This window comes from Phyllosticta capitalensis (genome assembly GCF_038381095.1).
Source record: "Phyllosticta capitalensis strain CBS 128856 chromosome Unknown BKA78scaffold_4, whole genome shotgun sequence".
NCBI lineage: Eukaryota > Fungi > Ascomycota > Dothideomycetes > Botryosphaeriales > Phyllostictaceae > Phyllosticta > Phyllosticta capitalensis.
This window is the reverse complement of record NW_027117442.1, coordinates 718,251-741,156: the sequence shown is the minus strand read 5'-3', so window position 1 is coordinate 741,156 and position 22,906 is coordinate 718,251. Positions and strand designations below refer to the sequence as shown.

Genomic DNA, 22,906 nt, shown 5'->3' with positions numbered 1-22,906 from the left:
TGACGCACCCTCGTCACTTCTTGCTTATCGCGATAAGGCGCGCTACAAGAAATATCCCTCCGACATCGCGCAAACCAGTCGACAACACCAAATGCAATCGTCTTCTCCCAAGAGCCCCTCGCGGGTCGAATCGCCCTATGCGCGCTCGCTTCTGGTACGGCTCGAAACACGTGCGGGCTAACAAGCCCCCGTCACTCCTCCGCGCGACACCCCAATGGAAGACCAGTAGTTGACTGATTGGCCCAGGCCGGCGGCGTAGCTGGCACCACCGTCGACCTGTCGCTCTTCCCCCTCGACACGCTCAAGACCCGTCTCCAGGCCCGCGAGGGCTTCATTGCCGCTGGTGGCTTTCGGGGCATTTACCGCGGCATCGGCTCCACCGTTGTGGGCTCCGCACCAGGCGCCGCGCTCTTCTTCGTCACCTACGACAGCGTCAAGCGCTTCCTGCGCGAGCGAGCGCCGAAACAGACCTTTACGACCCTCGATGGAAAGCACACGACGACACGGCCGCAGGTGGGCGGCTGGAGCGAACCCTTGACCCACATGGCGGCCGCGAGCTTGGGAGAGGTGGCCGCGTGCGCCGTCAGAGTGCCCACCGAGGTCGTCAAGCAAAGAGCTCAGGCCCTGCAGCACCCGTCGAGTCTGGCCGCTTTCACGCATATCCTGGGGCAGTGGCGGACCAATGGCTTTGCGCGCGTGTGGATGGAGCTGTACAGGGGATGGGGCATAACAATCATGCGCGAGGTGCCATTCACGGTGATTCAATTCCCGCTGTGGGAGGGCATGAAGGCATGGAGAAAGGGTCAAACGGGGCAGAAGACGGTCACCGCGACTGAAGGCGCAGTGTTTGGCAGCTTGGCTGGAGCTGTTGCGGCTGGAATCACGACGCCGCTAGATGTGTTGAAGACGAGAATGATGCTGTCTACGGAGAAGCTGAGCTTGGTGCCTCTGTTGACATCGATACTGCGGGAGAGTGGTCCGCGGGCTTTCTTTGCAGGCATTGGGCCGAGGGTGTTTTGGATCAGCGCAGGAGGGTCCATTTTCTTGGGGAGCTATCAATGGGCGATGAATGCAATGGGAGGAGAATCGCAGTGAGAATGAGGTCGTAGCATCGTGTATAGATAGCGCATCAGAGGCGTCCTGTATGTTTTGGGAAAGCGACGTAAAAAGACTCCATAGCAATGGCGCAACGTTTACGAGGCAATTGTTCATTGTTGCTCGGTGGTTCTTGAGGGGAGATGATTCGTTATTCATAGAATAGTACATGGCTCGATCGCCAAATTTCGAAGCGCTTTTTCATGCCAAACGCCGTGGTATTGGTTTCGAAATGAGTTGAATTAAGACATGAAGATTACAGAAGACGAGATTCACCAATCTACTCGTTGATCTTGGCGAGAATCCTGGGAAATGTTAGCACGGCATGTCGAAGCTGGGGCAGCGGAATTGACATACTCAGCGTCTCTGAAGAGGTGGTACTCCTCCTCGGCGACCTTGATGGGGGTGCCACCAAACTAGACCTGCTGTCAGCCATGTCCAGAAATCCCATATCATTCAATCACAGTATAGCCTACCTGGGGAATGAGGACCTTGTCGCCAGCCTTGACGCTGGGAACTATCCTCTTGCCCTCGCGGTCAACGGCACCGGGACCAACGGCCAAAACCTTGGCCTCGTTCAATTCCTTGACGGCAGTCTCGGGCAGGAAGATGCCAGTGGCAGTCTTGGCCTCGGCCTTGACGCGCTGGACCAGGACACGGTCGAGGAGGGGAGCGAGGGACTTGATGGACTTGAGGGCGCTCTGGTGAAAGTTAGCATTGCGCGAAAAAGTGGCAGGAATTGGGGCTGGTACCATTTTGACGGGATTGTGGGGATAGCGGACCGGGAGGTAAAGCAAGCACGAAGATGGCGACGAAGGAGTGTAGTAGCAGAGAGTTGGTGATGAGAAGAGCTCTGGCAAATGAGGAGCAAAAGATATTGTCGAAGAGAAGATCCTAGAATCCAGAGCCGCGACTTGGGTCCGTGCAGCGTGACGCTCCCGCCGGGCCTCCGCCTCCGCCCGGGACAAGCCAACACCGCTCCATCAGCCTGATCCCCGTATCCAGAGTCTCCGTCCGATCCTCACAATGTGATGTTCGCTTCAACGACTCGCCGCTTAGTGGCTCTCCCTGTTAGCCTCCAAGAGTTTCGCGACTCGCTCGCTTCGATATGGCTGCCCCGTCTCCACGTCCAGACTCCTCGGCTCGGTTAGTCCTGCTCACCAGCTTCACGTTTACGACGCGCTGTGACAATCGCGTTGCGTGACTTCCCAAGCACTTGCTAACGCGCAAATGTAGGGCTCGCCATCAGTGGCGGCGTCGACTCGATGGCGCTTGCTACCCTCGCCGCTGAATTATCCGACAGCGACGAGACCGACGTATTCACGGCATTCATCGTGGACCATCAATTGCGCCAAGGCAGCGATGAGGAGGCCTCCCTAGTACAGCGGAGTCTGGACCACTTGGGAATCGACTCTGAAATACTGCGCATGCAGTGGCCCGCGGGTGTAGACACGCGCAACCTCCCCAACGTTGAAACTCTGGCACGCAAGCTTAGATACCGACTTTTGGGCACCGCCTGCCGGGACCATGGAATTGAAGCTCTTCTTGTTGCCCACCACAGCGATGACCAGGCCGAGACGGTCATGATGAGGCTCGCGAAAGGCCACCACGGCGAGGGCTTGCGCGGCATCAAGCCCTCGGGGGACATACCAGAATGCTATGGAATTCATGGAGTCCACCAGAGCTACGCCGAGTGGTTCACAAGCAACATGGCACCGACGTCAGAAGAGCAGCATGGCGTACAAGTTGAGCATTGGGGGATCCAAGTTCTGCGCCCATTGCTACCGTTCAGCAAAGAGCGGCTCACGGCAACTTGCAAGGCATCGGCGACGAATTGGGTTGAAGATCATACCAACAAAGATCCAACCTTGACGATAAGGAATGCCGTCAGACACGTCTATGACAAGTACAGGCTACCAGCCCCGCTTGGGAAGCCGGCGCTTTTGCAATTATCCGAGCGAGCAAATCGCAAGATGCAAAAACGAGAAGAAGAGGTCCAGCGGCTCGTCCACAGTCTGGATGCTGTTCTGGATGTGCGTTCTGGTCAACTTGCCATCCTGTTTCCGCGAAGCTTCTACCCACCCTCTCCAAGGAGGAGGTCATTAGAAGGGTTTGACAGGACGCCTTTCGACTTTGAAGAGGGCAAGATGGTAGCCGCCATGCTGATCCGCCACCTTGCTATGTTGGTCTCACCGCGGGAATCGATTGAAGTTTCGTCTCTCGAAACAGCTGTCCAAAACATGTTTCCGGGCCTCTTCCGTCCACACGAGATGCACACTGAGCTCATCGACGTTGCCCCATTTACAGTCGGCGGCGTACACTTTGAGAGAACCAACCTGCCGAACCGGACATTTCCTTACTTCACGTGGATGCTGTCGCGACAGCCGTACCTGCGGAACGAAAGCCCCACTCGAACAATACCACCTCTCCCTCGATCAGACTTGGAAGATGACAGCGAGATCTTCATGATCCCACCAGAGACGTCCCCAGAACACCCGCAATTCGAGCTTTACGACGGCCGATGGTGGCTGCGCGTCTACAACCCTTCGGAGCACGACCTGATGGTCCGCCCGCTGCGTCCAGACGACTTGAAAGCGTTCCGCGCATCGTTGCAGGGCATGATGCGCGAGCGGTTCGAAATGCTGCTTCAGGACTCGGCAAAAGCCAAATCGCGTTTCACGCTGCCCGTCATTGCGGCGCCCAAGGACCCAGACAACGAGGCGGCTGGCGACTACGTCATTGCGCTGCCGACGTTTGGCGTGCGCATCAACGCAGGACCCAACGCGGCCGCGTGGGAGAGCCTCAAGTGGAACGTGAGATATCGGCGAATGGACATTCCGACCAAGGTGCGCGACACGTGGGACGATTATCCGGTCCTTGTAGGCAGAGGTCGGGAACGAGACACGCAGGAGCAGGAGCAGCGCCCCGTTGAGACTCATGAAGACGTGCCGTTTGTGGTTGACTGAGAGTGCACTCCTGGTGGAGACGACATCGCTCAACCTTCACAGAGTTTCAACAGGGGTTGGTGGTGGTGCATGCCAGACTCTAACTTCCACCGCGGACTCGGCCCACGAGGTCTTCAAGATCCTGAACTGTGGCAGTTGACCGCCGATCTTTGTCGGGAGACAAGAGGCACCTGTGCGTCGGACTGGTAGCATTCGCAGGCGACATGGTGGAGTTGGGATGTTGGGACGTTGGGACCACCAAGCATGGACGCAAAGACCGACCAAGTGTATATACAGCGAGGCAATTCAAATGATGATACTAGCCTACCGATGAGCCCCTTGGCGAAGAGGCTCTCGATGTGGGTGGGTCCAAACTTGGCTTCTTTCAAAGAAAATTTGACAACAAGATCAGCCGGTGTCCTTCGTCCCAAAATAAACCTCGCTCATTGTCCTGCTTCTACGCGTCCCTCCAAGTCTCGATGACTATAATGCTTTGTGCCCTCGATTCTCTTGATTCTTTCAAGGCCGCCGCCTCTCCGCTCAAACAAACGAAAAAGAGAAAAGGGAACATGCCTCTGACGTGATTGTCTCCTTGTCTTTCCAAAGGCTTAGGTGCAGAAGACAAACTTTATGCCATAGCCTTTGTCCACGTGGATACAACACTGATGGAATATAAAGCCACTCATCCCCCACCCTCTCGCCATTCGTCCCACCAGTCTGCCACCTCAGTCGTCCATTACTTCCCCTCTTTTTTCTTCCCAGGAGCTTTGAGAGCTTTGGCAATTCTACCACTTACCTACTCCTGTGTTTGCTGCGCTACACAGAGGAGAACAGAAAAGAAGAAATCTCGAGACGACGATTTGACAGACACACGCTCATTCAAAGTTTTCCCCCTTTTGTCCAACACCACAGAGACATCAATTCACTGCAGTGCAGAGCACCGCCAGACGCATCTCCAAAACGACACTCTTTTTACAGTTCAAGAGCCTGCACACACAAACACGTGCCAATCCAATCAACCCATCACCTCGAAGAATCCAAGAGGCAACCATTCCTTCCAAGCCAACACAGCGACAAAAAAAATGTCCCCCGGCAGCCCCAACCGCCCATCCTGCTGCTCGCCCCTCAACCCCAGCAGAACCACCTCCACCACTAGTACCACAACCATCACAGCCCTCCACACGCTCTCGCGCTTCGCCCTCTCGCCCAAAAACCGGCTCCTCTCGCTCGCGCTCGTCGGCACGCCTTCGCCGTCGACGATGGAAGAGCAGCAAGAGAGGACGATGGGCTGGCAGGAGCTGTGCGCTTGTGCCGAGTGTGCGGGGAGAAGGGGGAGGAGGGCTGTGGTTGAGAGGGAGAGGAGGGAGAGGGCGAAGGGGAGGATGGGTAGTGGTGGGAGCGAAAGGGTGCAGGTGAGGGGGGAGAGCGGCAGGGGCAGGACGAGGGAGAGGGAGTAGTAGATTGTGGATGGGATGGGGTGGGGTGGGAGAAGAGAGGAATGTTGGATTTGTTCAAGTGGATGTTTCTGTATGTGTTTTGACAGTGACCAAAAAAACAAAAAAAGATGTCCTCCAAATACTGCAGAATGTCCAATCCACCTGCTGACACTACTACATATTCCCGGCCTGCCAGAGGCCGCGAAGCCCGACGAGTCCGTCGTGCATTCCATGACCAAGAAAGACTACAATCACTGGACGGTGCTCTGGGCTGGGCAGCGAATCCGTCCACTCGATCCCAGGGCATCCACCCGCCGCGACGACGCCTACATGCATGGAAAACACGAACAAGAAAAAAATCTTTCTTTCTGGGTGCTACATAGAGCCAGCAAAGGCCACGCGGCCAACACGTACGAATCCCATGCGTCCTCCTCTTGGTTGGGAGGGACGTCTTTTGCTTTTTGCGTTTGGCTGGCGCGGCTGCGGCTGCTGCTGCGGTCTCTTGCCAACCACCTACTCAATACTTGCCGCATCCAGCTGCCGCGGCAGAGGGCACCGCGGTAAGGTAGCGGTAGGTAGTGGTGCCGCGGCGAGGCGAGGCTCGGGTGCTTCGACCGTCTCGTCTCGTCTCGTCTCGTCTTTTTTGGAGGTGGTGTCTGTTCGATTTAAGCATACACCTACAAACATGCCTTTGCGGACGGACTGCTCCATCCGGATTGCCAACACAGTCGTAGCGTGCGTCTATACCTATGCTCCCGAGCAGTATGCGCTAGCTACCGTCTACAATGTAGGCAAGTGCATTTAGAGTGCCGTGATCTGCGCGGCTAGGCCTGTTGAGGACGTCTTTTCCCCCGAGCTGGAAAGGGAAAGCGGAGAGCCGCGTAGCGCGGGATATTGGGCCCCGAGACAAGACATTTTTGGGTGTCTTTGTGCTACTACTGACTACTGACTGGTGTTGGAACTCTCGTGTGGACGGCGGAATGGACGCGATGTTCGATAACGCTTGTTTGGATCGAGTGTGGCCAATCGGTAGGCCACGTCCATCCCGCAGTCGAGGGTCGCTTCAGCTCGCCATGGTGCGCAAGCGGACGGATACGCACGCGAACGAGTCGAGCTTACATGCAGACGACCTACGACATGCGTCTTCCGTGTCTTCTGCTTTCCTACGCGTGCCGATTGGTCGAGCAGCCGGGACGACGATAACTCCAGTCCGTCTGCAAAGCGATGAATCGTTCAGTCGGTTGGGCCATGTCGTCTCGTTGACGGCAGTGGGCGACAGGGAAGAACCGGGGCGAGTTTGGGAGGTGGCCGCCAATGGGTTGGTTGTACCTGCATGTCAGCCGGCGGGCGGATGCTTGCATGGATGGAGGTGCGGGCGGGCGTTGGTGCGGCTCGTCAGGTACTGCCGGCAGTGGTGGCCAGGGTTCAAAGCATGGATGCAGGCATTGCAGAGGAGCGGATAGTTGGCGGGCGGATAGCTGGGGGCGGAAGACTGGGGAGCGGCGGGGATGATTGGGGGAAAAAAAGATATTGGTTGGGGTTGAGGCGCAGTCTCTTCTTGGATTTTGCGCGTGGCAACGAGAAGATAAGGATATGGGTTGCGAATGACGTTGAAGAAGCACACGGAATTTTTCTAGAAGGCATTTTTTCAGCGGACAGTGGCGTGGTGGTGAGGGGTCGTGGTAAGGTTAAGGGTCTAAAAATACCAAGGGAGCGAGGCTTGTTTGACGTCGACCTAGCTTGACCGGCGCAAGAGTAGTCCACAGACTATCGACTAGTGGCAGCGTGGGTCTTGAAGATCCAAGAGCAAAGTTTTGAGTGAAAATCAAAGAGTCACAGACGGCGAAATCGGGCAGACGGCAAGTTCGAAACGGGAGGTCGTGTTGACGGGATGATGGTCGCGGACATTTGGCGATTGATGGTCAAAGAGGTGGGCAGAGGATGGCACGCTACCGAGGGACAGGATGCTATAGGCTAGCCTTTCATTTGCGGCGAGGGGATGTGATTCGCCGTGGGTTGATCTGGGCGGACGTGGATTTGACGAGTCCATGGTTGTAGAGTGATAGTCAGCTGCGAAGGAGTAGTAGTTCTTAGGAGTAGTAGTGGTGCTTTTGACAGGTGATTGGCGCAACGTCGCGAGTATCAAGGCCGTCTGTCTCTCGGCTCGCAGCGGACCGTCATGATTGGGCTATGGGGCCAAGGCGCTCAGTAAATTGGCGGAGACGATCCGCATTTGTACATCTGAGGATGATGTCAATGTTTTGGTCATGGTATCAAAAGGCATGCTCGTCGGGCGCCGGTGCTGCGGCTTCGGCCCTTGCAAGAATGTAACTGGCATGCCACTGAGTGGCTGGCACCACACATGGAGTATGTAGTAGGGCCCCTGAGGGTCTTTTGTTTCTCGCGTGCACGTCCGAAACATCGCATCTGTCCCTCGCTTGCCCTTGGCCCGCCGTTGGGTTGTGCTCACTCCGGTCCGCGTGCTGTGTCGCCCTTCTGGCGTGTGCCCCCTACGACTACTCCAGCCCCATCCGCCATTCTTCTCCCTCACACTCCCTCGCCCACTGTGTCTCTCCTTCCCGCCGCAACCTCTCCTCTGGCCTCACTTTCGTTTCTATCCAACCGCCAGCCATCCCACTCTCCCTCCACTCTTTGAAAGAGTCAGGTCTCGCCTTAGCTTCCGTGTTTCATTCTCCGACATCCCTCCTCCGAACGACGAGGTCCCCCCTACCATCGCTTCCGCCTCCCGACCACTACCCACCCGTTCCCTGTCGCCGTCGTTGCTACTCTTCAAGGCCCCCGTTTGCCTCACCAAAACAATCCTTCTCCTCCATCCCACTGGACAGAGGTGCTCTGCGGAGCACTTCCGAGTCCTTACACCACCTCCCTCCGGACTAGGACCCGTCGACCATCTTGTACCACTGGACCAGGATTTACTGCTCGTCGTCACAATCTGTCGCACCAACTAGGGAGAGAGTCAGCGCGGCGCAGCTGCACGTCTTTTTTTTCTTCTTCGTCGCCCGCCTACAGGTACTCCCAAAGCCACCTCTCCCCTTAAGGATCATTCACCACACCATGAGAGCACCATTTGCTTTCTAGAATCCTCCGCGCCTAGTCTTGTCGCGAGCCCCACTCCTCATCAACCTTACCCTCTGACCCTCTACCTCGCCGTATTTCTTCTTCACTTGACTCATTCCCTCGTATAGCTATGGGTGTCCCCTCACCACCGGTGGCTTTTTCAGACCACTGCTCCGTCGTCCACGATGACACCCTCTACGTCTATCAACCAAACGCATTCCAGTCTCTTTCCCTCAAGGAGGGCTCCAAATGGAAGTCCTTGACCAACGGCGTCTCGGCCACGGGTGCGCAATGTGTACTCGTCACTCCCAACGGTGACGACAGCCAGGCCGCATTGTGGATTGTTGGAGGAACCGCCGACGCGTCTCTGAATTACCCCGGACTACAAAAGTACACTTTTTCTACGTCGACTTGGGAGACCATTACCCCTGCCGACGTCATCACCTCGGATCGGCAATACCATGGTGCAACATTCCTCAGCTCGACATCGCAGATTCTTGTTTACGCCGGTTCCCAGGATGGAAGCACTGGCAAGGCCTCGGGCACCTTTACCATCAACATTGACTCTCCCTACAGCGTGCAATCGTACACATCTGCCGGCGCGCCGGGCGTTGTCAATCCCCTCATGATGCCATGGAACGAGAGCACCGCGCTCATGATTGGAGGCGACGTTGAAAACACGGCCGTTTGGACCTTTGGAACCTCTTCTGGATGGTCAAATCTTGGAGTCTATCTCCCGTCTGCCATTACGGACCAACAGACTACCAAAGTCACCCTGGTAGAAGGCGACGACGGCAGTAAAGTCTTGGAGGAATACAACTTTGCCACTGCGCCAAACGAGGTCACCAGACTTGCGCTGCTGGATGCAGGGGGTGTTGTTGCCGCGTCTGGGCAGGCGGTGGGTGCTGCGAAAAGAGATCTTACCATTGCCGACTGGCCGTCATACAACACCACCTTTGCCCCCAACACGACGCGCAACGGCGCATCCCTCGCTCAGGACTCTACTGGCCGCACTTGGATTACCGGAGGAAATGAGCAGGAACCATTGGCCGTTTTTGACGAAGAAAAGAATTCGTGGGTGAATGCGACGGCCTTTTTCTCCGGCACCTCGACGACTTCAAAGTTCCACAGCTCTACAAGTTCTTCTGCATCCCTGACATCGTCAACCGCCCTCTCTTCATCTGCTTCCGGATCGCTCGGACTCGCAAGTAACGCTGCATCTGCCACTGCAGCAAGCAGTTCAACCGCCGCAGCGGCAGCAGGTTCCGGCGACAGCGGGCACAGCACCCGCTTGGTTACCGTCTTGGCCGCAACTCTTGGAAGTATAGCTGGTTTTGCGTTTTTCCTCGTCATCATTCTCGTGGCTCTGCGTTGCCGGCATGATCGGAAGAAGAAGCAGATCGGTCCGGGAGAAAACGAAAAGGACCGTCTTAGCTTTGCCGACCGGGGCATCAGTCAGATGGGCCAGACGCCGCCAGCGTACCCAGGTCCAGACAAGAATGCTTCCATGACGTCGCTCGCCATCATCTCTGGCACGGCTGGCACTCTCAAGGGCGGTAGCCAGCACAAAGCGACTACTAGCGACGCCAGCAACAGTCCCATACTGAAGAAGCCCGCTAGCAGCCCTCTTGCTTACAATGACCCCATGGAAATGGACAAGATGGGCGAAAAGGCGCCTGCGTACTCGACACAGGTTGAGGCCGAGAGTTCCGACAAGGCACCCAAGGACCGGAGCCGGAGCTCAGGATGGAGTCGTTACTTTGCCAACAACGAAGCCACAAACCTTCAAGAGCCTTACAACCGCGATACCTACATGTCGACAGGATCACGCATGAGCGAGACGAGCGTCGCCGAAATCACGCCTGGGGCAGTTCCAGGAAACAAGGCTAGACTCCAGGCCCAAATGGTGCCACCCCTGGATCTTAGCTTTGCCCTGGACGGCAACCCGCTCAGTCGCGTCAACACTGCCAGTCCCACCATTTCGCACTCGAGAGAAGACTTGTCGAGCGGCATGGGTACGCCCATGAGGGCGAAGCTTGAGCGTGCCCCCAGCGTCAGCTCCGACGGAAGTGCCTCGGAGCGCAGAATGTCCATGCTCGACCCCGAAAAGGCGTGGACGCCCATGGGCGGAAGCGACTGGCAACACAACAACAACCGCGTGCCGAGCAGTGTATACCCCGACAGTAGACCAGGAAGCCATGTAGCCGGGGATACCACGAGCTCGTACTACCCCGACGGCGCCAGCTCCATCTACCCTACGCCAGGAAACAACAACACCAACTCGCTGTACCCGCCCAGCTTGCACCCCAACCCGACTACTACAAACCTCAGCAGCGACAACAACCGCGATAGCACCAACACTATTTTCCCCAAGGGAGTGCCGTCGCTGCCACCGTCTGATGAAGAGAGACAAAAAGCCATTGGCAAGCAGGACATGAGTTGGCTAAAGTTTTAGAAAGAGTAGTAAACTCAATCCTGTCCATCAACGTCATTCTCCCCCAAGTAGCACCCAAAATTTTTCGCTCAAGCTTCGGCCTCCTCCCTTACTTTCTTGTCAATATTAAATCTCTCACCTTCTCTGTACATGTACAAAGTCATCATCACCTTATCCTCTCGTCACCATCTCTCTATCTAGTCGTTACTTGCAACGTAGGTAGCCGGTAGTAGTTGTAGTAGTAGTAGTTGGTTGTCGTCTTGCTCGTCATCGTCATTTTTGTTCGTCTCGGGGATGGGTGGGGGTTGTTGTCGCGCAAATGCTTTAGTCTGCTACAGCACACACACAGCCCGAGCCGTCGTTACTGATACCCTCCGCAATCGTTTTGTTGTTTATTCCTGTCCATGTCATCTTTTCTCCTATCTTTTCATCATCTTTCCTCTCTTCCTCCAAGTGGTTGCGAACTTCTCGTCCGCAAGCGAACAATCAATCATACCACAAGACGCACGCCTTGTCGTGCGATGGTTGTATCGTGTCGTGCACTCGGCGCCTCCACCGTTCCATCAATCTATCTCTCCATCTTCGCACTTTCTCGGGACCATCTTCGTCTCAATCTCTCTCTCCATCTCTCGTCCCGTACTGCCATCCACCTACCCTTGCTCGTTTCCCGTCGTTTCTTGCGGTAGAAGCACTAGCAGCAGCAGAAAGCAGAAGCATTTTGGTCATGTTTGCATGGGGCGGCTCGTTCGGCGACTATTCACAGCAGCAGTACCACTGCTCTTGGAGCTTGGAAGAAACATAAAATGGGATTTCGATTGCATGCATGCTTCGCTCTGCGTTCCGTCCGACCTTTTGCCATGTTTTGCAAGCTTTTCTGCACGTAGGCATGCCTTGGCCCTGTCTGTCTGTTCAATTGTGCAAGCGAACCGTCTCATCAGCAAGCGAGCGAGCGAGCGAGCACGACGCATAGTATCTGCGGTTCTAATCATGCATCATCATTGCCATCGTCTCTGTCTCCGTTGTGACCATATGCGTCCTCGTCCTTTTTGCTCGTGACTTGACTTGATGGCTGTGGCTGCCTGTCCGTCACTTTTCTGCGTTTGGTCTGGTGGTGGGGGGCTTGCAGCGCCCGGCTTGGCTTATACACCGCGGGGTTTATGAGATTGTGTGTCGCGTCTGCGCGCATGGGTTGGTCAATCAGATTGGGGGGAGGGGGTAGTGACTTGGTGGTTTACTTTGTGGTGCTTTTCCTGGGGCGATAGTAGGGCGATGGAGGTTTGGGAGTCGGAGTGGGTGTTTTCTTGGTAAAGGGGTGTCAGGGAAAAGTAAGAAGGAAGGACGCATGTCATGCCGGTTTTGTTGCTAGACCAGACATCGACACAAAGTCTTGGGGTATTTGTAGCTCATATTTCACACTTCGACAATATGTCATGACGGGCAAGCCTTGACTTTCAACATAGAGGGAAGGGGGAGAGGCAAGCCGCGGCACATACCTACCTACCTACCTACCTACCTACCTAGCGCTGAAGTGGGAAGGAAGGGAGAGAGAGAGGAGATGGCTGGAGACGGGAGGCAAGCAAGCCGGGCGACGCGCAACCGGGTGTAATTGCACTAGGTTACACGTAGTCTTTTCTTCTTGTCTGAGATTCACCCCTTGGGCTTTCCTTTACCCCTTCTTGCTCCCCTGATGTTGTGCACGCGAAACCCCCTCCCTTCTCTCTTCTAACCATCGACTCCACCTTAATCACCTGTCTCTCAAGAGTCCACCTGCCTCCCGTCTCTCCATCCAATTGTGTTGTAATCTGTTTTTCTGGTAGGTATTACCACGTACGACCACAGCACGTAGAGAATTCAAAACCTACCGTCCGCTCTTCTCTTCCATGGACAAGCTACCTACCGTGCGTTGCAACAGGGCGATCGATTGATTAGTAGGCAGTTGCGTGGGTGCGTGGGTGAGGACCAGCAAGCAGCGAATCGGGCCCGCCTGTTGTATAATACGTTTTGCACTTTTTTTTAGGTCTTTGAGTGCTTGTGTGGGGAAGTGGAGGAGGTACCTAGGTGGATAGGTAGGGAGGGGGAGGGCGCAGGATGACATGGTTGGTGCGTTAGGTTGGTAGGTGAGGTGCCCTTGTCTAGGGGACTTGACGCTGATGGAGTAATAGTGGCCAAGGATGCATGATAGAGGAGAGGCAGGCACACGAAGGGCAAGAGGCCGCGAGGGACTAACAACCATATAGAGAAAAGAATGCGTAAAAGTCAACCAACGTGTTTGAGGTGCCAAAATTGCATTTGTACGATGCCATCCAGCTACCTTCCTCAAATATGCCGCCTTCATCTACAAGCAAGCAGGCCGCTTTTGCTACCCACGTCTCATCCATCCCCCGTTCCGTCCATTCATCCATATGTGTATGTATGCATTTGACACTCTCAAAGAGATAACCAGAGAACGGACGCTCGCTTGTACAATGAGAAAAGGGTAACGATGATGGCGGCGAGGTAGTATGTATGAGCGATTCGTATCCCTCTTGCACGCGGGCTTCCGCTGTTCGAAATCAAAAAAAGAAATCATGCCTGCTTGCTGTCCGACATGCACATCTTCTTGCTACATCCTATACACTACTTTCTCTTGCTCTGCTACGGTCCTCTGCACACGCACACAAGAAAATCTGCCATGTATGTATGTATGTAGCGGCCGCGCCGCGCCGCAGCGCTCTTATTTGCTTGCGTCCGTCCTCGCCTCGCCTGGGTATTCATTCCTTCATCTTAATGTCTGCCGTCATGATTCTCCCACCTACTAGGTACTTACTCCCTTGTGCCAACATCTCCGAAGCCATCATTTGTGCAAATGCCATGTCATGTCATCTTCTTAACTCATGTTGCGCAGCTTCTCGCGCTCCGTCTCGGTCAGGGCGTTGAACATTTCCTCAAAGCCCGGCTTCTGCGCCGCCTCGCGGAAAAAGTTGGTCAGGTACGCTTGCGTCTCGTCGTCGCGCTGGCGCGAGCCGTGCCCGTCCAGTTCGCCGAGTGCCATGAGTTCTGTGATGCGGACGCGGGGGTCCCAAAATTAGTCGTTTGCTCGCGGAAAAAATATCTAGAATAGTAGGCGGACTGAAAGATGATGGGTTGCGGGGGGATAGAGAGATAGATGAGACATACCAGCCTTCGAGGCACCCAGTCCGAGATCGACGATGCCGTCGTCGTCCTCCCACTCCTCGTCGGTTTCGTCGTCGTCCAGCTCCTGGGACGCCGCGCCGCCAGCCGATCCGGGGTTGACGTTTTGCATGTTTCCGCTCGCCGAGAGGAGCTCCTCGATCAAGACCTTGAGGATCTTGAGCGTCGCGGGGACCATGGTGAATTGGTCGGGATCTAAGAGTCGATTTTGCGAGTTAGAGCGCCAGTGAACCGATGCTGCTGTTGTTGATGGTGCGTAATAGGTGGTGGGTTGTTTGGTTGGGGAGTATGTACTTTGCTTGGCTCGAGACCGCGTCATGATGCGGCTGGATTCCGGGACTATCAGGTCTCCCTTGACCATGATTTGGGCGAGGCGGGGGTCGCCGAGGTCGTAGAGCTTGGACAGGGCGATGACACTTGGAACGTATCAGTAAATAACTCCACAAAGGGGGACAGGGGAAACTTGCTTCTGGCGAATCTCGTCGTATCCAACAAAGTTGATGGAGTTCTCCAGCCACTTGGCCATGACGACTTGGAGAGCGTTACTCTGGCCGATTTCAGTCTGAACAAGGAAGTCGACAACCTCGCGGGCGTTGACTAGAGAAAGACGGGCAAAGACCAGGGTCAAGCTCTGGATGAACTGCGCCTGAGTGGCGCTGCCCAAACGAACAGCCACGGCGCGGAGCAGCGTCATCAGGTAAGGACCTAACCTCTCGGAGCCGGCCTTTTCGACAAGCTCAGCGGCAAGCTGACCGACTTCAGCGGCGGCGTTGTCATCAACCGAGGGGCTCAGCAGGCGGTCAATGATGAGGAGAACAACCTCCAAGCCGCCCTTGCCAGTGTGGTCTCGCCACTCAAAGAGCTGCTGGTGGTCGTGCTGCAGAATGTTCTTGACCGAGGCGGTGGCGGGCTTAATGAGCTCCTCATCGTTCGATCCAATCAAGACACGGTTGAGCTTGGGCATGACGGTGGAGACAAAGCCCGGAGGAAGAGGCTCAGAGCCAAACTCGGTCAGCACAGCGAGCAGTTCCGCAGCAAGGTTGGTCAACGCATTTTCCTCGGTAAGAGTGCCAACATCAAAGGCTCCAGTCAGCGAAGGAAGGACCTTTTGGCAGAGACGAGTGTAAATCTCAGGGCCGGCAGAGGCCAGGGCGGAAACAATCTCTTCAAAAGTCTCGGCGACAAGCATCGTGAGTTGGAAGTTGGCAGCGCCGTGGCTGGCAATCGTGAAGAGAAGGTCAAGACCAGCACCGTCAAGGCACACCCGAGTGTCGAGGAGGATGGCATCCCGCAGAGTCTCGACAAGCGTCATCATGAGATCGTCGCTGTCAGCAAATTCGGACAGATCCTGGCCGGAGAGATAGGAGGAAATGGCGTTGATGGTGGCCCCCTGCATGGGCAAGGTGATCGCCGGAGGCAAGGCGGAGAGGTAATGCTGAATGGCGCGGATGCAAGCAACCTTGACAATGTCGGACGAATCATTGGTGATTGCCTGCAGGGAAGTCTCCATGAAGGAGGCAGCGACAGGTTGAAGAGCGTCTCCAGAGGTCATTGTAAGACTGCCAGCCACGAGGTAACCACGAGCACGCAAAAACTCCTCCTCTTGCTGCATGGCATACCTGACAAAGTCGATGAAGCCAGTGGCAGCCTCGGGGCTGATCTGACGGTCCTCGTCCGAGAAGTCGCTGAGCATCTGGTTCAGAATATACAGCGCGGCCTCCTTAGCCTTCCAAGACTGGTTCGTCGAGTATAGCGAGCGAGTGTACGAGAGGAGCCCGTCGACAGTCGCAGAGCTGAGCCACTCGCCGAGCTTGATGACGAGATCTCCGCAGGCAGTCCGAGGTGTGTAGTTGGCAGTGACGCTGGTCTCCTCCGACAAGAACACATTGACGTCCAAGTTCCAGAGACCCTCCTCTTCGTTCGTGATTTGGGCGTACGCCACGGCAAGCTTCATGACTTCGGTCACCCAAGTATTTCCACTCGCAGCCTGGGCTTGAAGTTGCTGCTCCAGCTCCTTGCGGACCGGCGGCGCCTTCAAGCATGCCTGCATAAAGTCGAGCTCTTCCAACACGAGGAAGTCGAGCGTGTAAGGCAAGCCGTCGGCATCTTCCAAACGGCTCTGTCTCTCGTCCTCAATGTACATGCTGTGGTATGCAGCTTGGAGCGAGGACAGTTCGTCCCAGGTCGATGAGAAGAGGACGGGGCTGTGCGGCGAAAGAGTCGAGGGGAAAACGGAACGTATTCTCATGAGGGCCTACCGATCATTAATATCAACATGCAGATAGTCTTGTTGTGTACATACCTTTACGACTTGCAGCTTCAATGCCACCAGACCCCTCCAAGTCTCTGCAGCCGACGCGTTCTGACTCTGCTCCTCCTCCGTCGGAGCATTGGGAAGCTTGCTCTTCAAAATTTCGACAAAGAACGGCAGCCAGACGCTCAGAGCCTCCTCTGCAAAGCTCTTGACCTCGGCCTTGTGGTCCTCCATGACCATCTCCAGGGTGCCAAAGCAGGCGCGGAAAACGGAAATGGCCAATGCGCGCAGCGTGGGCTTTCTCTGGTCGTTGGCAGCCACGTCGTACATGGTCTTGACCATGTCCCGCGCGCAGCTGAAGAATTGCTGCTCGTGCAGCGAGTCCTCGACCAGCTCGCTGAGCACCTTGAGCGCGCCGTGAAGCTGGCCGTCCTGGGCATTGGGTATCATGTGGAGCAGACCAGGCAGGAGTTCTGGCCACTGCTCCGGGTAGTCTGCAGAGGCAATCTTGGAAACGGCATAGCTGGCGGCCGTCTTGATCTTGCGTTCGGCCGTCGCGCTCGTGGCGAGCTCAAGCAGCGAGTGACGCAGCTGGCGCTTCTGCTCGTCGTTGAGCACAAGCTGACCGCGGAATTCCTCAAACTGCGGGGTCCACGTCACGACAATGTACTTGCGGAGGGTCAACAGCGCGCACTGCCGTATCTCGAGCGGAACCGAGTCGTGCGAGGCGACAGTGACCAGGCCGGCAGGGAAGGCCTCGTTGCCGTACAGCTGCTCGAGTTGCAGCTCGGCCTGCTTACGGGGAGCTTCGGCATTCGCCTGGGTGTCGGCGAGGAGGCGGACGAGTTGCTCCTCCATGGCTGCAAGACGTCTTTGGCGTACAGAGAGCAAAGGCGCGTTGTTGTGGCGTGGGCTACTGCAAGAGAAGACGCGTGACGTGAGTCGAGGACAAAATTCGTGGGGTCGAGCGGTTGTGGAGCTCTCACCGCCCGGAGTATGCTGGGGTGAAACGGCGAGGATCCCCGCTGTGCCTGGACAAAAAGGATGATGGAGACGTCCGTGGCAGTTGAAGGGAGCAAGAGGTGCTTCTGGAAGGACAGAAAGAAGATCACCAAACACCAGCCTCTGCTTGGAGAGAATTGAAGTTGTAGTGAGGTTGATGCGCAGCAATGGAGGCGGTGACAAGGGACGGTCAAAGCGTCAAGCCGCGCTTTTCCACCACCTCCGCTACGCGTCACGTCAAGTCAACACCCCGCCAACAACATCAACGACACCTCACCTCCCAATCCTCACAAACCCTCAGCCATTGCTTCCACTGCCCTCCCACTACCTGGCTCACGTCCCGCGCCCACCACACAGCATGAAGCCGCGCTGAACGTCGTCTCCGGCGGACGCAGCAGCCCACGCACTCCCCACCGACCAACGACCAGGGTACTCACAAGCTAAGCCCTACGGATACAAGCTCACCACCGGGCGCACCGGCAGCATGGCATCCCCGTCGACGACGGCGGCTCAAGGCCAATCGCAAGCCCATAGGAGAGGTGCGCCGCCAGCAACCTTCACCGCCCTCATCGGCGCCTTCACCTCCTTCCTGACCGTCTCGCTGCACACAATCCTCTACCACCGCGGCCTGTACCCGCGCGCCTCGTTCCTCACCTCGCGCGCCTACAACTACCCCGTCGCCCAGTCGCGCCACCCGGCCGTCTGCGCCTGGCTCGCCGACGCCGTCGCCGCCGTCGAGGCCGAGCTGCTGCGCTGCCGCGCGCGCTCCGTAGCCCTCGTCGTCTACAGCCGCGACGCCCGCCCCCTCGAGCGCTTCGTCTGGGATGTGAGCCGCTTCCCGCACGTCGAGGCTGCCGAGCGCGAGCTGCTCATGGAGCGCGAGCCGGACGAGCCGGATGCTGCTGCGGCGGCCGCTTCCTCCGCTTTGGCGGCCGTGCAGGTCGATATGGAAGAGCAGTTTAGGGCGGTCCTTGCGAGGCTCAGCACGTGCGACGCACGCTTGAAACCACTGCCCTCGGGTTGCACATTTACCGTAGTGGTGGAAGTAAAGGAAGAGGCAGAGCCGCCGATAGGTCACCCACAGCCGTGGATACCGGTAGAGCCATCCCTACAAGCTAGGCGGAAGAGAGCCGGACAGAACGAAGACGAGGACAACGGAGCGGGGAAACGTAGAAAGGGAGAAGACTTGGGAGGCGTCAAAACGACACCCGTCAGGGCCGTTGAGGCCGGCGAAATGGTGTTTGAAATGTGGATTGAAGAAGGCAGGGCAAAGATGGACATGAGCACGCAGCAAGACGGTAGCTCCGCTGGATCAATTTAGACTATCGAATTTGATTCCTCTGAGGCAAAGAAGCAAGCCTTGGAATCCAAGTTCCCCTCATTCTGGAAGATGTACCTCCCTTCTTGGGCCATGACGTGTGATGAATCTACCGTGTCCCGGGCACCAAAGAAGAGCCAAAGAAGATCGGCCCACGGCCATGTTCCTCGACCAAGCCAACGCCAACGCCACGCGCTGCCCTTCGTAGGAGAGAAAAAAGCAAACCACTTTGAGACCCAAAGCAAGCCCGTCGTCCGTCGTTTTGTAGCTCCAATCATTCTGTGCCTCTCCCTCCGCCCTCCTGTGTGCAAGGTCAAACCCGGCCATTTCTTCAGCGTGATATGTATCCGGAGTATGTATCCGGAGGCAAAAGTTGGTCGAGTAGGCCGTGATGAAGACACCTCCCTGTTCAAGAGTATTTCGTCGATTGGCGCCTTTGATGTTGTTTGTATGTGTGTGTCCTTTCCAGGACAGCCTCATCGACTTCATTCTTTCAATCATCCCCCTTCCACCAGCCGGACGCCGAGCCAAAAGACCCACCCTAGAGATGCTGCCGCCGTGGGACCGACTGCTTTTAGAAGAATTGAAAAGTGAAAAGGGGGAATAGGGAAAAAGGAAAAGGTGAGTAGCCCAAGAAAAAGAAAAGAGGGCTCGTGAAAATGAAAATCGTACATCTCAATCACTCGTAGGAGCCCGCGGGGCAAGTCGCAGCCGCAGATGCAAATCAGTATGGGTAGCCATCTCGACCAACTCTACCGGTACGAGGCAGCAGGTACCTGCGAGCGTCGTTCAAGGCGTCTTGCACGTCGCGAGCATGCCTGTCGGCTTCAAGTTGTCTCTCAGCGTCCGTACGGCGATCCACCATGCGCTCCAGCGCTGCGATTCGCTGATCGCGCTCCGCGTTGGCGCCGCCGCCGCGAGGAACATGAAGAGTGCGCGGCATCACGTTGTTGACCACGCCGTTGCCGCGGACGTGACGAGTGCGCGCCACGTTGTCGCCGCCGCCGCCGCCCTGACGGGCCATGCGGCCCACAAGCCTGGGCATGGGAGGATGGGCTCGCTGCCGCTCAAATGCTTCTTGCTGCCGGTCAAATGCTGCGTCCTCTTGCTCTTGTCGAAGTCTGGCTTGCTCCATAATCTCCTCTCGACGCCTCTGCCGCATGATGCCGTCAGCCAAAGCCGCACCTTCAGCCGCCGCCCTTGCGGGTTCGTAGCGGTCCTGGATCATGGGAAGGGGTCCTGGCATTGGAGGAGGGATTCCGAACGGACCGCGGAAGGCGACGAAGTCTCGGAAGCGCGCAGCAAGGTCTGCGGCGGGGGCGACAGGCGGCGGGTTTTGCACAGCTGCGGCAGCAGCACCATTGGGCTCGGCCTCTGGGTTTGCGTTGTTGTAGCGGCCACAGCGACAGCCTCTGTCACGGGCAAACCGCGCCAGGAGATTGCGCGGGTACCAGTCTCTAACCGGGTCCAGTGTTGCGCATGGACAACCACCGTCTCCCGGATTTGCGTCGTCTGCGCCGTCCACAAACACACGGTGGCCCACACGAGGAAGATCTCTCTCATCTTGCAATTGGGGAACGCGAGCCGGCGGCGGCGGGCGTGCGCCCAAATAGTAGCCAGCGAGGTGAGCGTCTGGGCCGAACTCTCCATGATGGTAGCCAGCTGCGCCTGGATGACGGGCCCCACGCTTAATGCGGTCCTTTTCGGCTTTCTTGACGGCTTCCGATACCTGGATCTTGAGGTCCTTGTCATCGATGGCGGGGTTCTCCTTCTTCAGCTCCTCGAAGGCAGCTTTTTCGGCGTTCTTGACGTCTTCGTCGTGCCGTTGCTCCGTGTTTTCGTAGAGAGGACAGCCGCCTGGCTTGTCGCTGAAGTGGTTGTAGTCCTTGACGTCTTTTGAGCAGACGTAGCTAAGCCGTAGTTAGTAAAGATCCGTCGGTTGGGTATGAGAGTCTTACCATTGAAGGTTTCTGCAAGAGGGGCAGGTCATCTTGTTGCAGCCATACTCCTTGATGAACTTGTTCTTGCATTTACTGCATGCTCTGATTAGCGCATGGATTCTCAGTTGGGGCTCCGTTGAGACTTACTTGCACTCCCGAATGAGAGCCGCCGTCATTGCCTCCTCAACTTTGTGACGGACGTCAATCTTCTTGTCCTTGGCAGCTTGCTCGCACGTGAGGGGTACGTGGGTTTCCAGTCGGCACAGCCGGCAGCTGACCACTAAGCAGTCGTCGTTGAGGCACCGAAACTCGCGGTCGACTTCCTTTGGCTCACAGATGGCCTTGAAGTCGCAAAAAGGACATTGCTCGAGGTCTTCTATACCGGCGTCGCGGAGGTCTTGTTCTTGTTGCAGGCGCTCGAGAGTGTCGAACAAGTTCGGTTCGAGAAATGCCTTGAGCTGGCTGCGAGGGAATTGTGCGCCACAGCCGCCGGTGTCCATGCATGTTGGTCGACACTTGCGCTGTCCGATTTCGTTGCTCACATACGACCTGGCGCAGTCTTTGCAGAAGAAGTGGAGCTGTTCGCCGCCGCAGAATGTCATCCTGTTGGTGGGAAACTCGCAAAAGCAACATCCACACTCAGTCATGTCTCCATTGGCCCTAGCGACTGATTCATTTTCCTCTTCTTCAAGCCTTTTGCGCTCTTTCTCTTTGCGCTTCTCTGTGCGATTGTCAATAAAAGTCTTGAGCCATTGCGGGAAACTCACGAGTGCTCTTCTCGACCTTCTTCTTCGCACTTGTAATTTCTCGTTGAATGGCGCGCCGCATCGTGTCAGTCGGGAGACCGTTGGGTTCTGTCACAATTCGAGATTTGGCGGGTCTTCGGTACAGCCTGTCTCTTTGCGCGGTCTCGGTGTATGTGCGGTCTGCTTCCTCGATGGCAATGTAAGAGTGGAACGCAGACTTCTTTTCCGAGACGGTGGTGTTGATGAATCTCTTGGGCACGAGCAAAAATTCATTAAGTAGAAGCTGGATACTGCGAATGTGATTAGCAAACTTTATGTGAACAAATCCACGGCTTGCTCCCTTGTTGGGGCCGCGCGCAGCACCTTAGTCGTGGCTCAACATCCAGCCAACTGTCAAAGCGAAATGCGTAGGAGCCCTTTGATTCACTTACGCTAACGCTTTATACGTGGAGTTTCGCTGCGCGTCCACGGGGGGCTCTGACTCTTCGCTGCTCGCGCGGAACTTTCGCTTGAGGTTTTCACGCCGCACCTCTCTTTCCTTGGGGTAGCTGCCGCCGTCGAGAATCTCAACGATCATCTCGTCACACAATGCTCCGTTGGCTTCTTTGCCAGCAACCTTCTTCGCCCGAAACATTTCCACGACGTGATTGTGGGCTATGTCGGAGAAAACCTCGAGTATACGTGCGAGACAATCGTCTTCTGTCATTTCGTTGGTTCGCTCAGCATGAGCATTCTCGGCGGCCTCTGCATTGCGAGTTATCCTCAGCACTTCTTCCCAATCACTGTCATGATCTGGCGGCTGCATGTTGAGCAGACCATTGCCGGGGGATTGCGGAGCACCGGCGAGGTCGAAGTCCTCCATATCGTGATCATCGTCGGAGGAGGAGATTGTGATGGTTTCTATATGCCGTGGGGGTATAGCATGAGGGCGACGCGGCATCATGGCTTGTGCTCAAACGGTGTGTAGACGGGCTTGTCGGAGCTGGCTTTGCGTCTTCTGTTGAAGGCAAAGGGCACCGGCGGACCGTTTCGCGAGGCCTAGCATCGAAGGGGAAAGCGGCTGCAGAGGTGGGAAGTGAGTCGAGGCACGACAAGAGGCGAGAGGGCGTAGGTAGATGAGTGCAGCGAGAGGCAGCGGACCAGTGAGCTTAGGTAGGTTGTGTTGGCGGCAGGCTACTGGAGTTGAGCAGCAGCGGCCAGGCCCACGGCGGTCCGCTGCGAGGTGTTGGAGGTGAGTGCGAGGGTGAGGTGGTGGGCAAGTCGGGAATCACGCGTTTGCTGCAAACTGCCCTGGCGTGGGCTGGGGATGATGGATGGACCGGTCGGCAGTATCGTCGCTGCTGACTGACGGGGCATCCAGACGTCGCTGGGCTCGCTCAGGTAGGTGGTAGTCGTAGACGGAGCCAGACTTCTGTGCGAGCGCCGTTTGTTGACCAGCACCACACCCGCAATGAGGGAGGGGTGCTGGACGATGGACGTGGACGCGC

At 56.5% G+C, this 22,906-nt stretch overlaps 7 protein-coding genes across 7 annotated transcripts; 4 read left to right on the top strand and 3 right to left on the bottom strand.

Moving 5' to 3' along the window:
• Nucleotides 1-49: 49 nt before the first annotated feature.
• On the top strand, nucleotides 50-1,211 carry BKA78DRAFT_310976 (mitochondrial carrier domain-containing protein). Its single transcript, XM_066888172.1, has 2 exons — nucleotides 50-154; nucleotides 247-1,211. The coding sequence occupies exons 1-2, from the start codon at nucleotides 92-94 to the stop codon at nucleotides 1,093-1,095; spliced, it is 912 nt and encodes a 303-aa protein (XP_066745176.1). The 5' UTR covers nucleotides 50-91; the 3' UTR covers nucleotides 1,096-1,211.
• On the bottom strand, nucleotides 1,212-2,069 carry BKA78DRAFT_310975 (chaperonin 10-like protein). Its single transcript, XM_066888171.1, has 4 exons — nucleotides 1,848-2,069; nucleotides 1,572-1,796; nucleotides 1,453-1,511; nucleotides 1,212-1,400 (listed from the first exon to the last, which is right to left on the bottom strand). Exons 1-4 carry the CDS (start codon nucleotides 1,848-1,850, stop codon nucleotides 1,376-1,378), a joined length of 312 nt encoding a protein of 103 aa, XP_066745175.1. The 5' UTR covers nucleotides 1,851-2,069; the 3' UTR covers nucleotides 1,212-1,375.
• On the top strand, nucleotides 2,033-4,183 carry BKA78DRAFT_112435 (PP-loop family-domain-containing protein). The gene is made up of 2 exons (XM_066882286.1): nucleotides 2,033-2,241; nucleotides 2,332-4,183. Exons 1-2 carry the CDS (start codon nucleotides 2,127-2,129, stop codon nucleotides 4,059-4,061), a joined length of 1,845 nt encoding a protein of 614 aa, XP_066745174.1. The 5' UTR covers nucleotides 2,033-2,126; the 3' UTR covers nucleotides 4,062-4,183.
• Nucleotides 4,184-8,684: 4,501 nt separating this feature from the next.
• Nucleotides 8,685-10,847, top strand: BKA78DRAFT_237319 (uncharacterized protein; the record flags this gene model as incomplete). The annotated part of the gene is made up of 1 exon (XM_066883868.1): nucleotides 8,685-10,847. A coding segment is annotated over one exon (2,163 nt), but the record flags the coding sequence as incomplete, so codon positions are not given.
• Nucleotides 10,848-13,820: 2,973 nt separating this feature from the next.
• BKA78DRAFT_112361 (armadillo-type protein) lies at nucleotides 13,821-17,421 on the bottom strand. The gene is made up of 4 exons (XM_066882285.1): nucleotides 16,462-17,421; nucleotides 14,627-16,413; nucleotides 14,145-14,575; nucleotides 13,821-14,024 (listed from the first exon to the last, which is right to left on the bottom strand). Exons 1-4 carry the CDS (start codon nucleotides 17,269-17,271, stop codon nucleotides 13,855-13,857), a joined length of 3,198 nt encoding a protein of 1,065 aa, XP_066745172.1. The 5' UTR covers nucleotides 17,272-17,421; the 3' UTR covers nucleotides 13,821-13,854.
• A 163-nt stretch (nucleotides 17,422-17,584) lies between these two features.
• On the top strand, nucleotides 17,585-18,736 carry BKA78DRAFT_280725 (DNA-binding protein; the record flags this gene model as incomplete). The annotated part of the gene is made up of 1 exon (XM_066885622.1): nucleotides 17,585-18,736. The coding sequence occupies exon 1, from the start codon at nucleotides 17,900-17,902 to the stop codon at nucleotides 18,734-18,736; it is 837 nt and encodes a 278-aa protein (XP_066745171.1). The 5' UTR covers nucleotides 17,585-17,899.
• A 721-nt stretch (nucleotides 18,737-19,457) lies between these two features.
• BKA78DRAFT_294442 (uncharacterized protein) lies at nucleotides 19,458-22,281 on the bottom strand (the record flags this gene model as incomplete). The annotated part of the gene is made up of 5 exons (XM_066886355.1): nucleotides 19,458-20,643; nucleotides 20,692-20,766; nucleotides 20,821-21,394; nucleotides 21,441-21,709; nucleotides 21,851-22,281. The coding sequence occupies 5 exons, from the start codon at nucleotides 22,279-22,281 to the stop codon at nucleotides 19,458-19,460; spliced, it is 2,535 nt and encodes an 844-aa protein (XP_066745170.1).
• Between the last annotated feature and the right edge of the window lie 625 nt (nucleotides 22,282-22,906).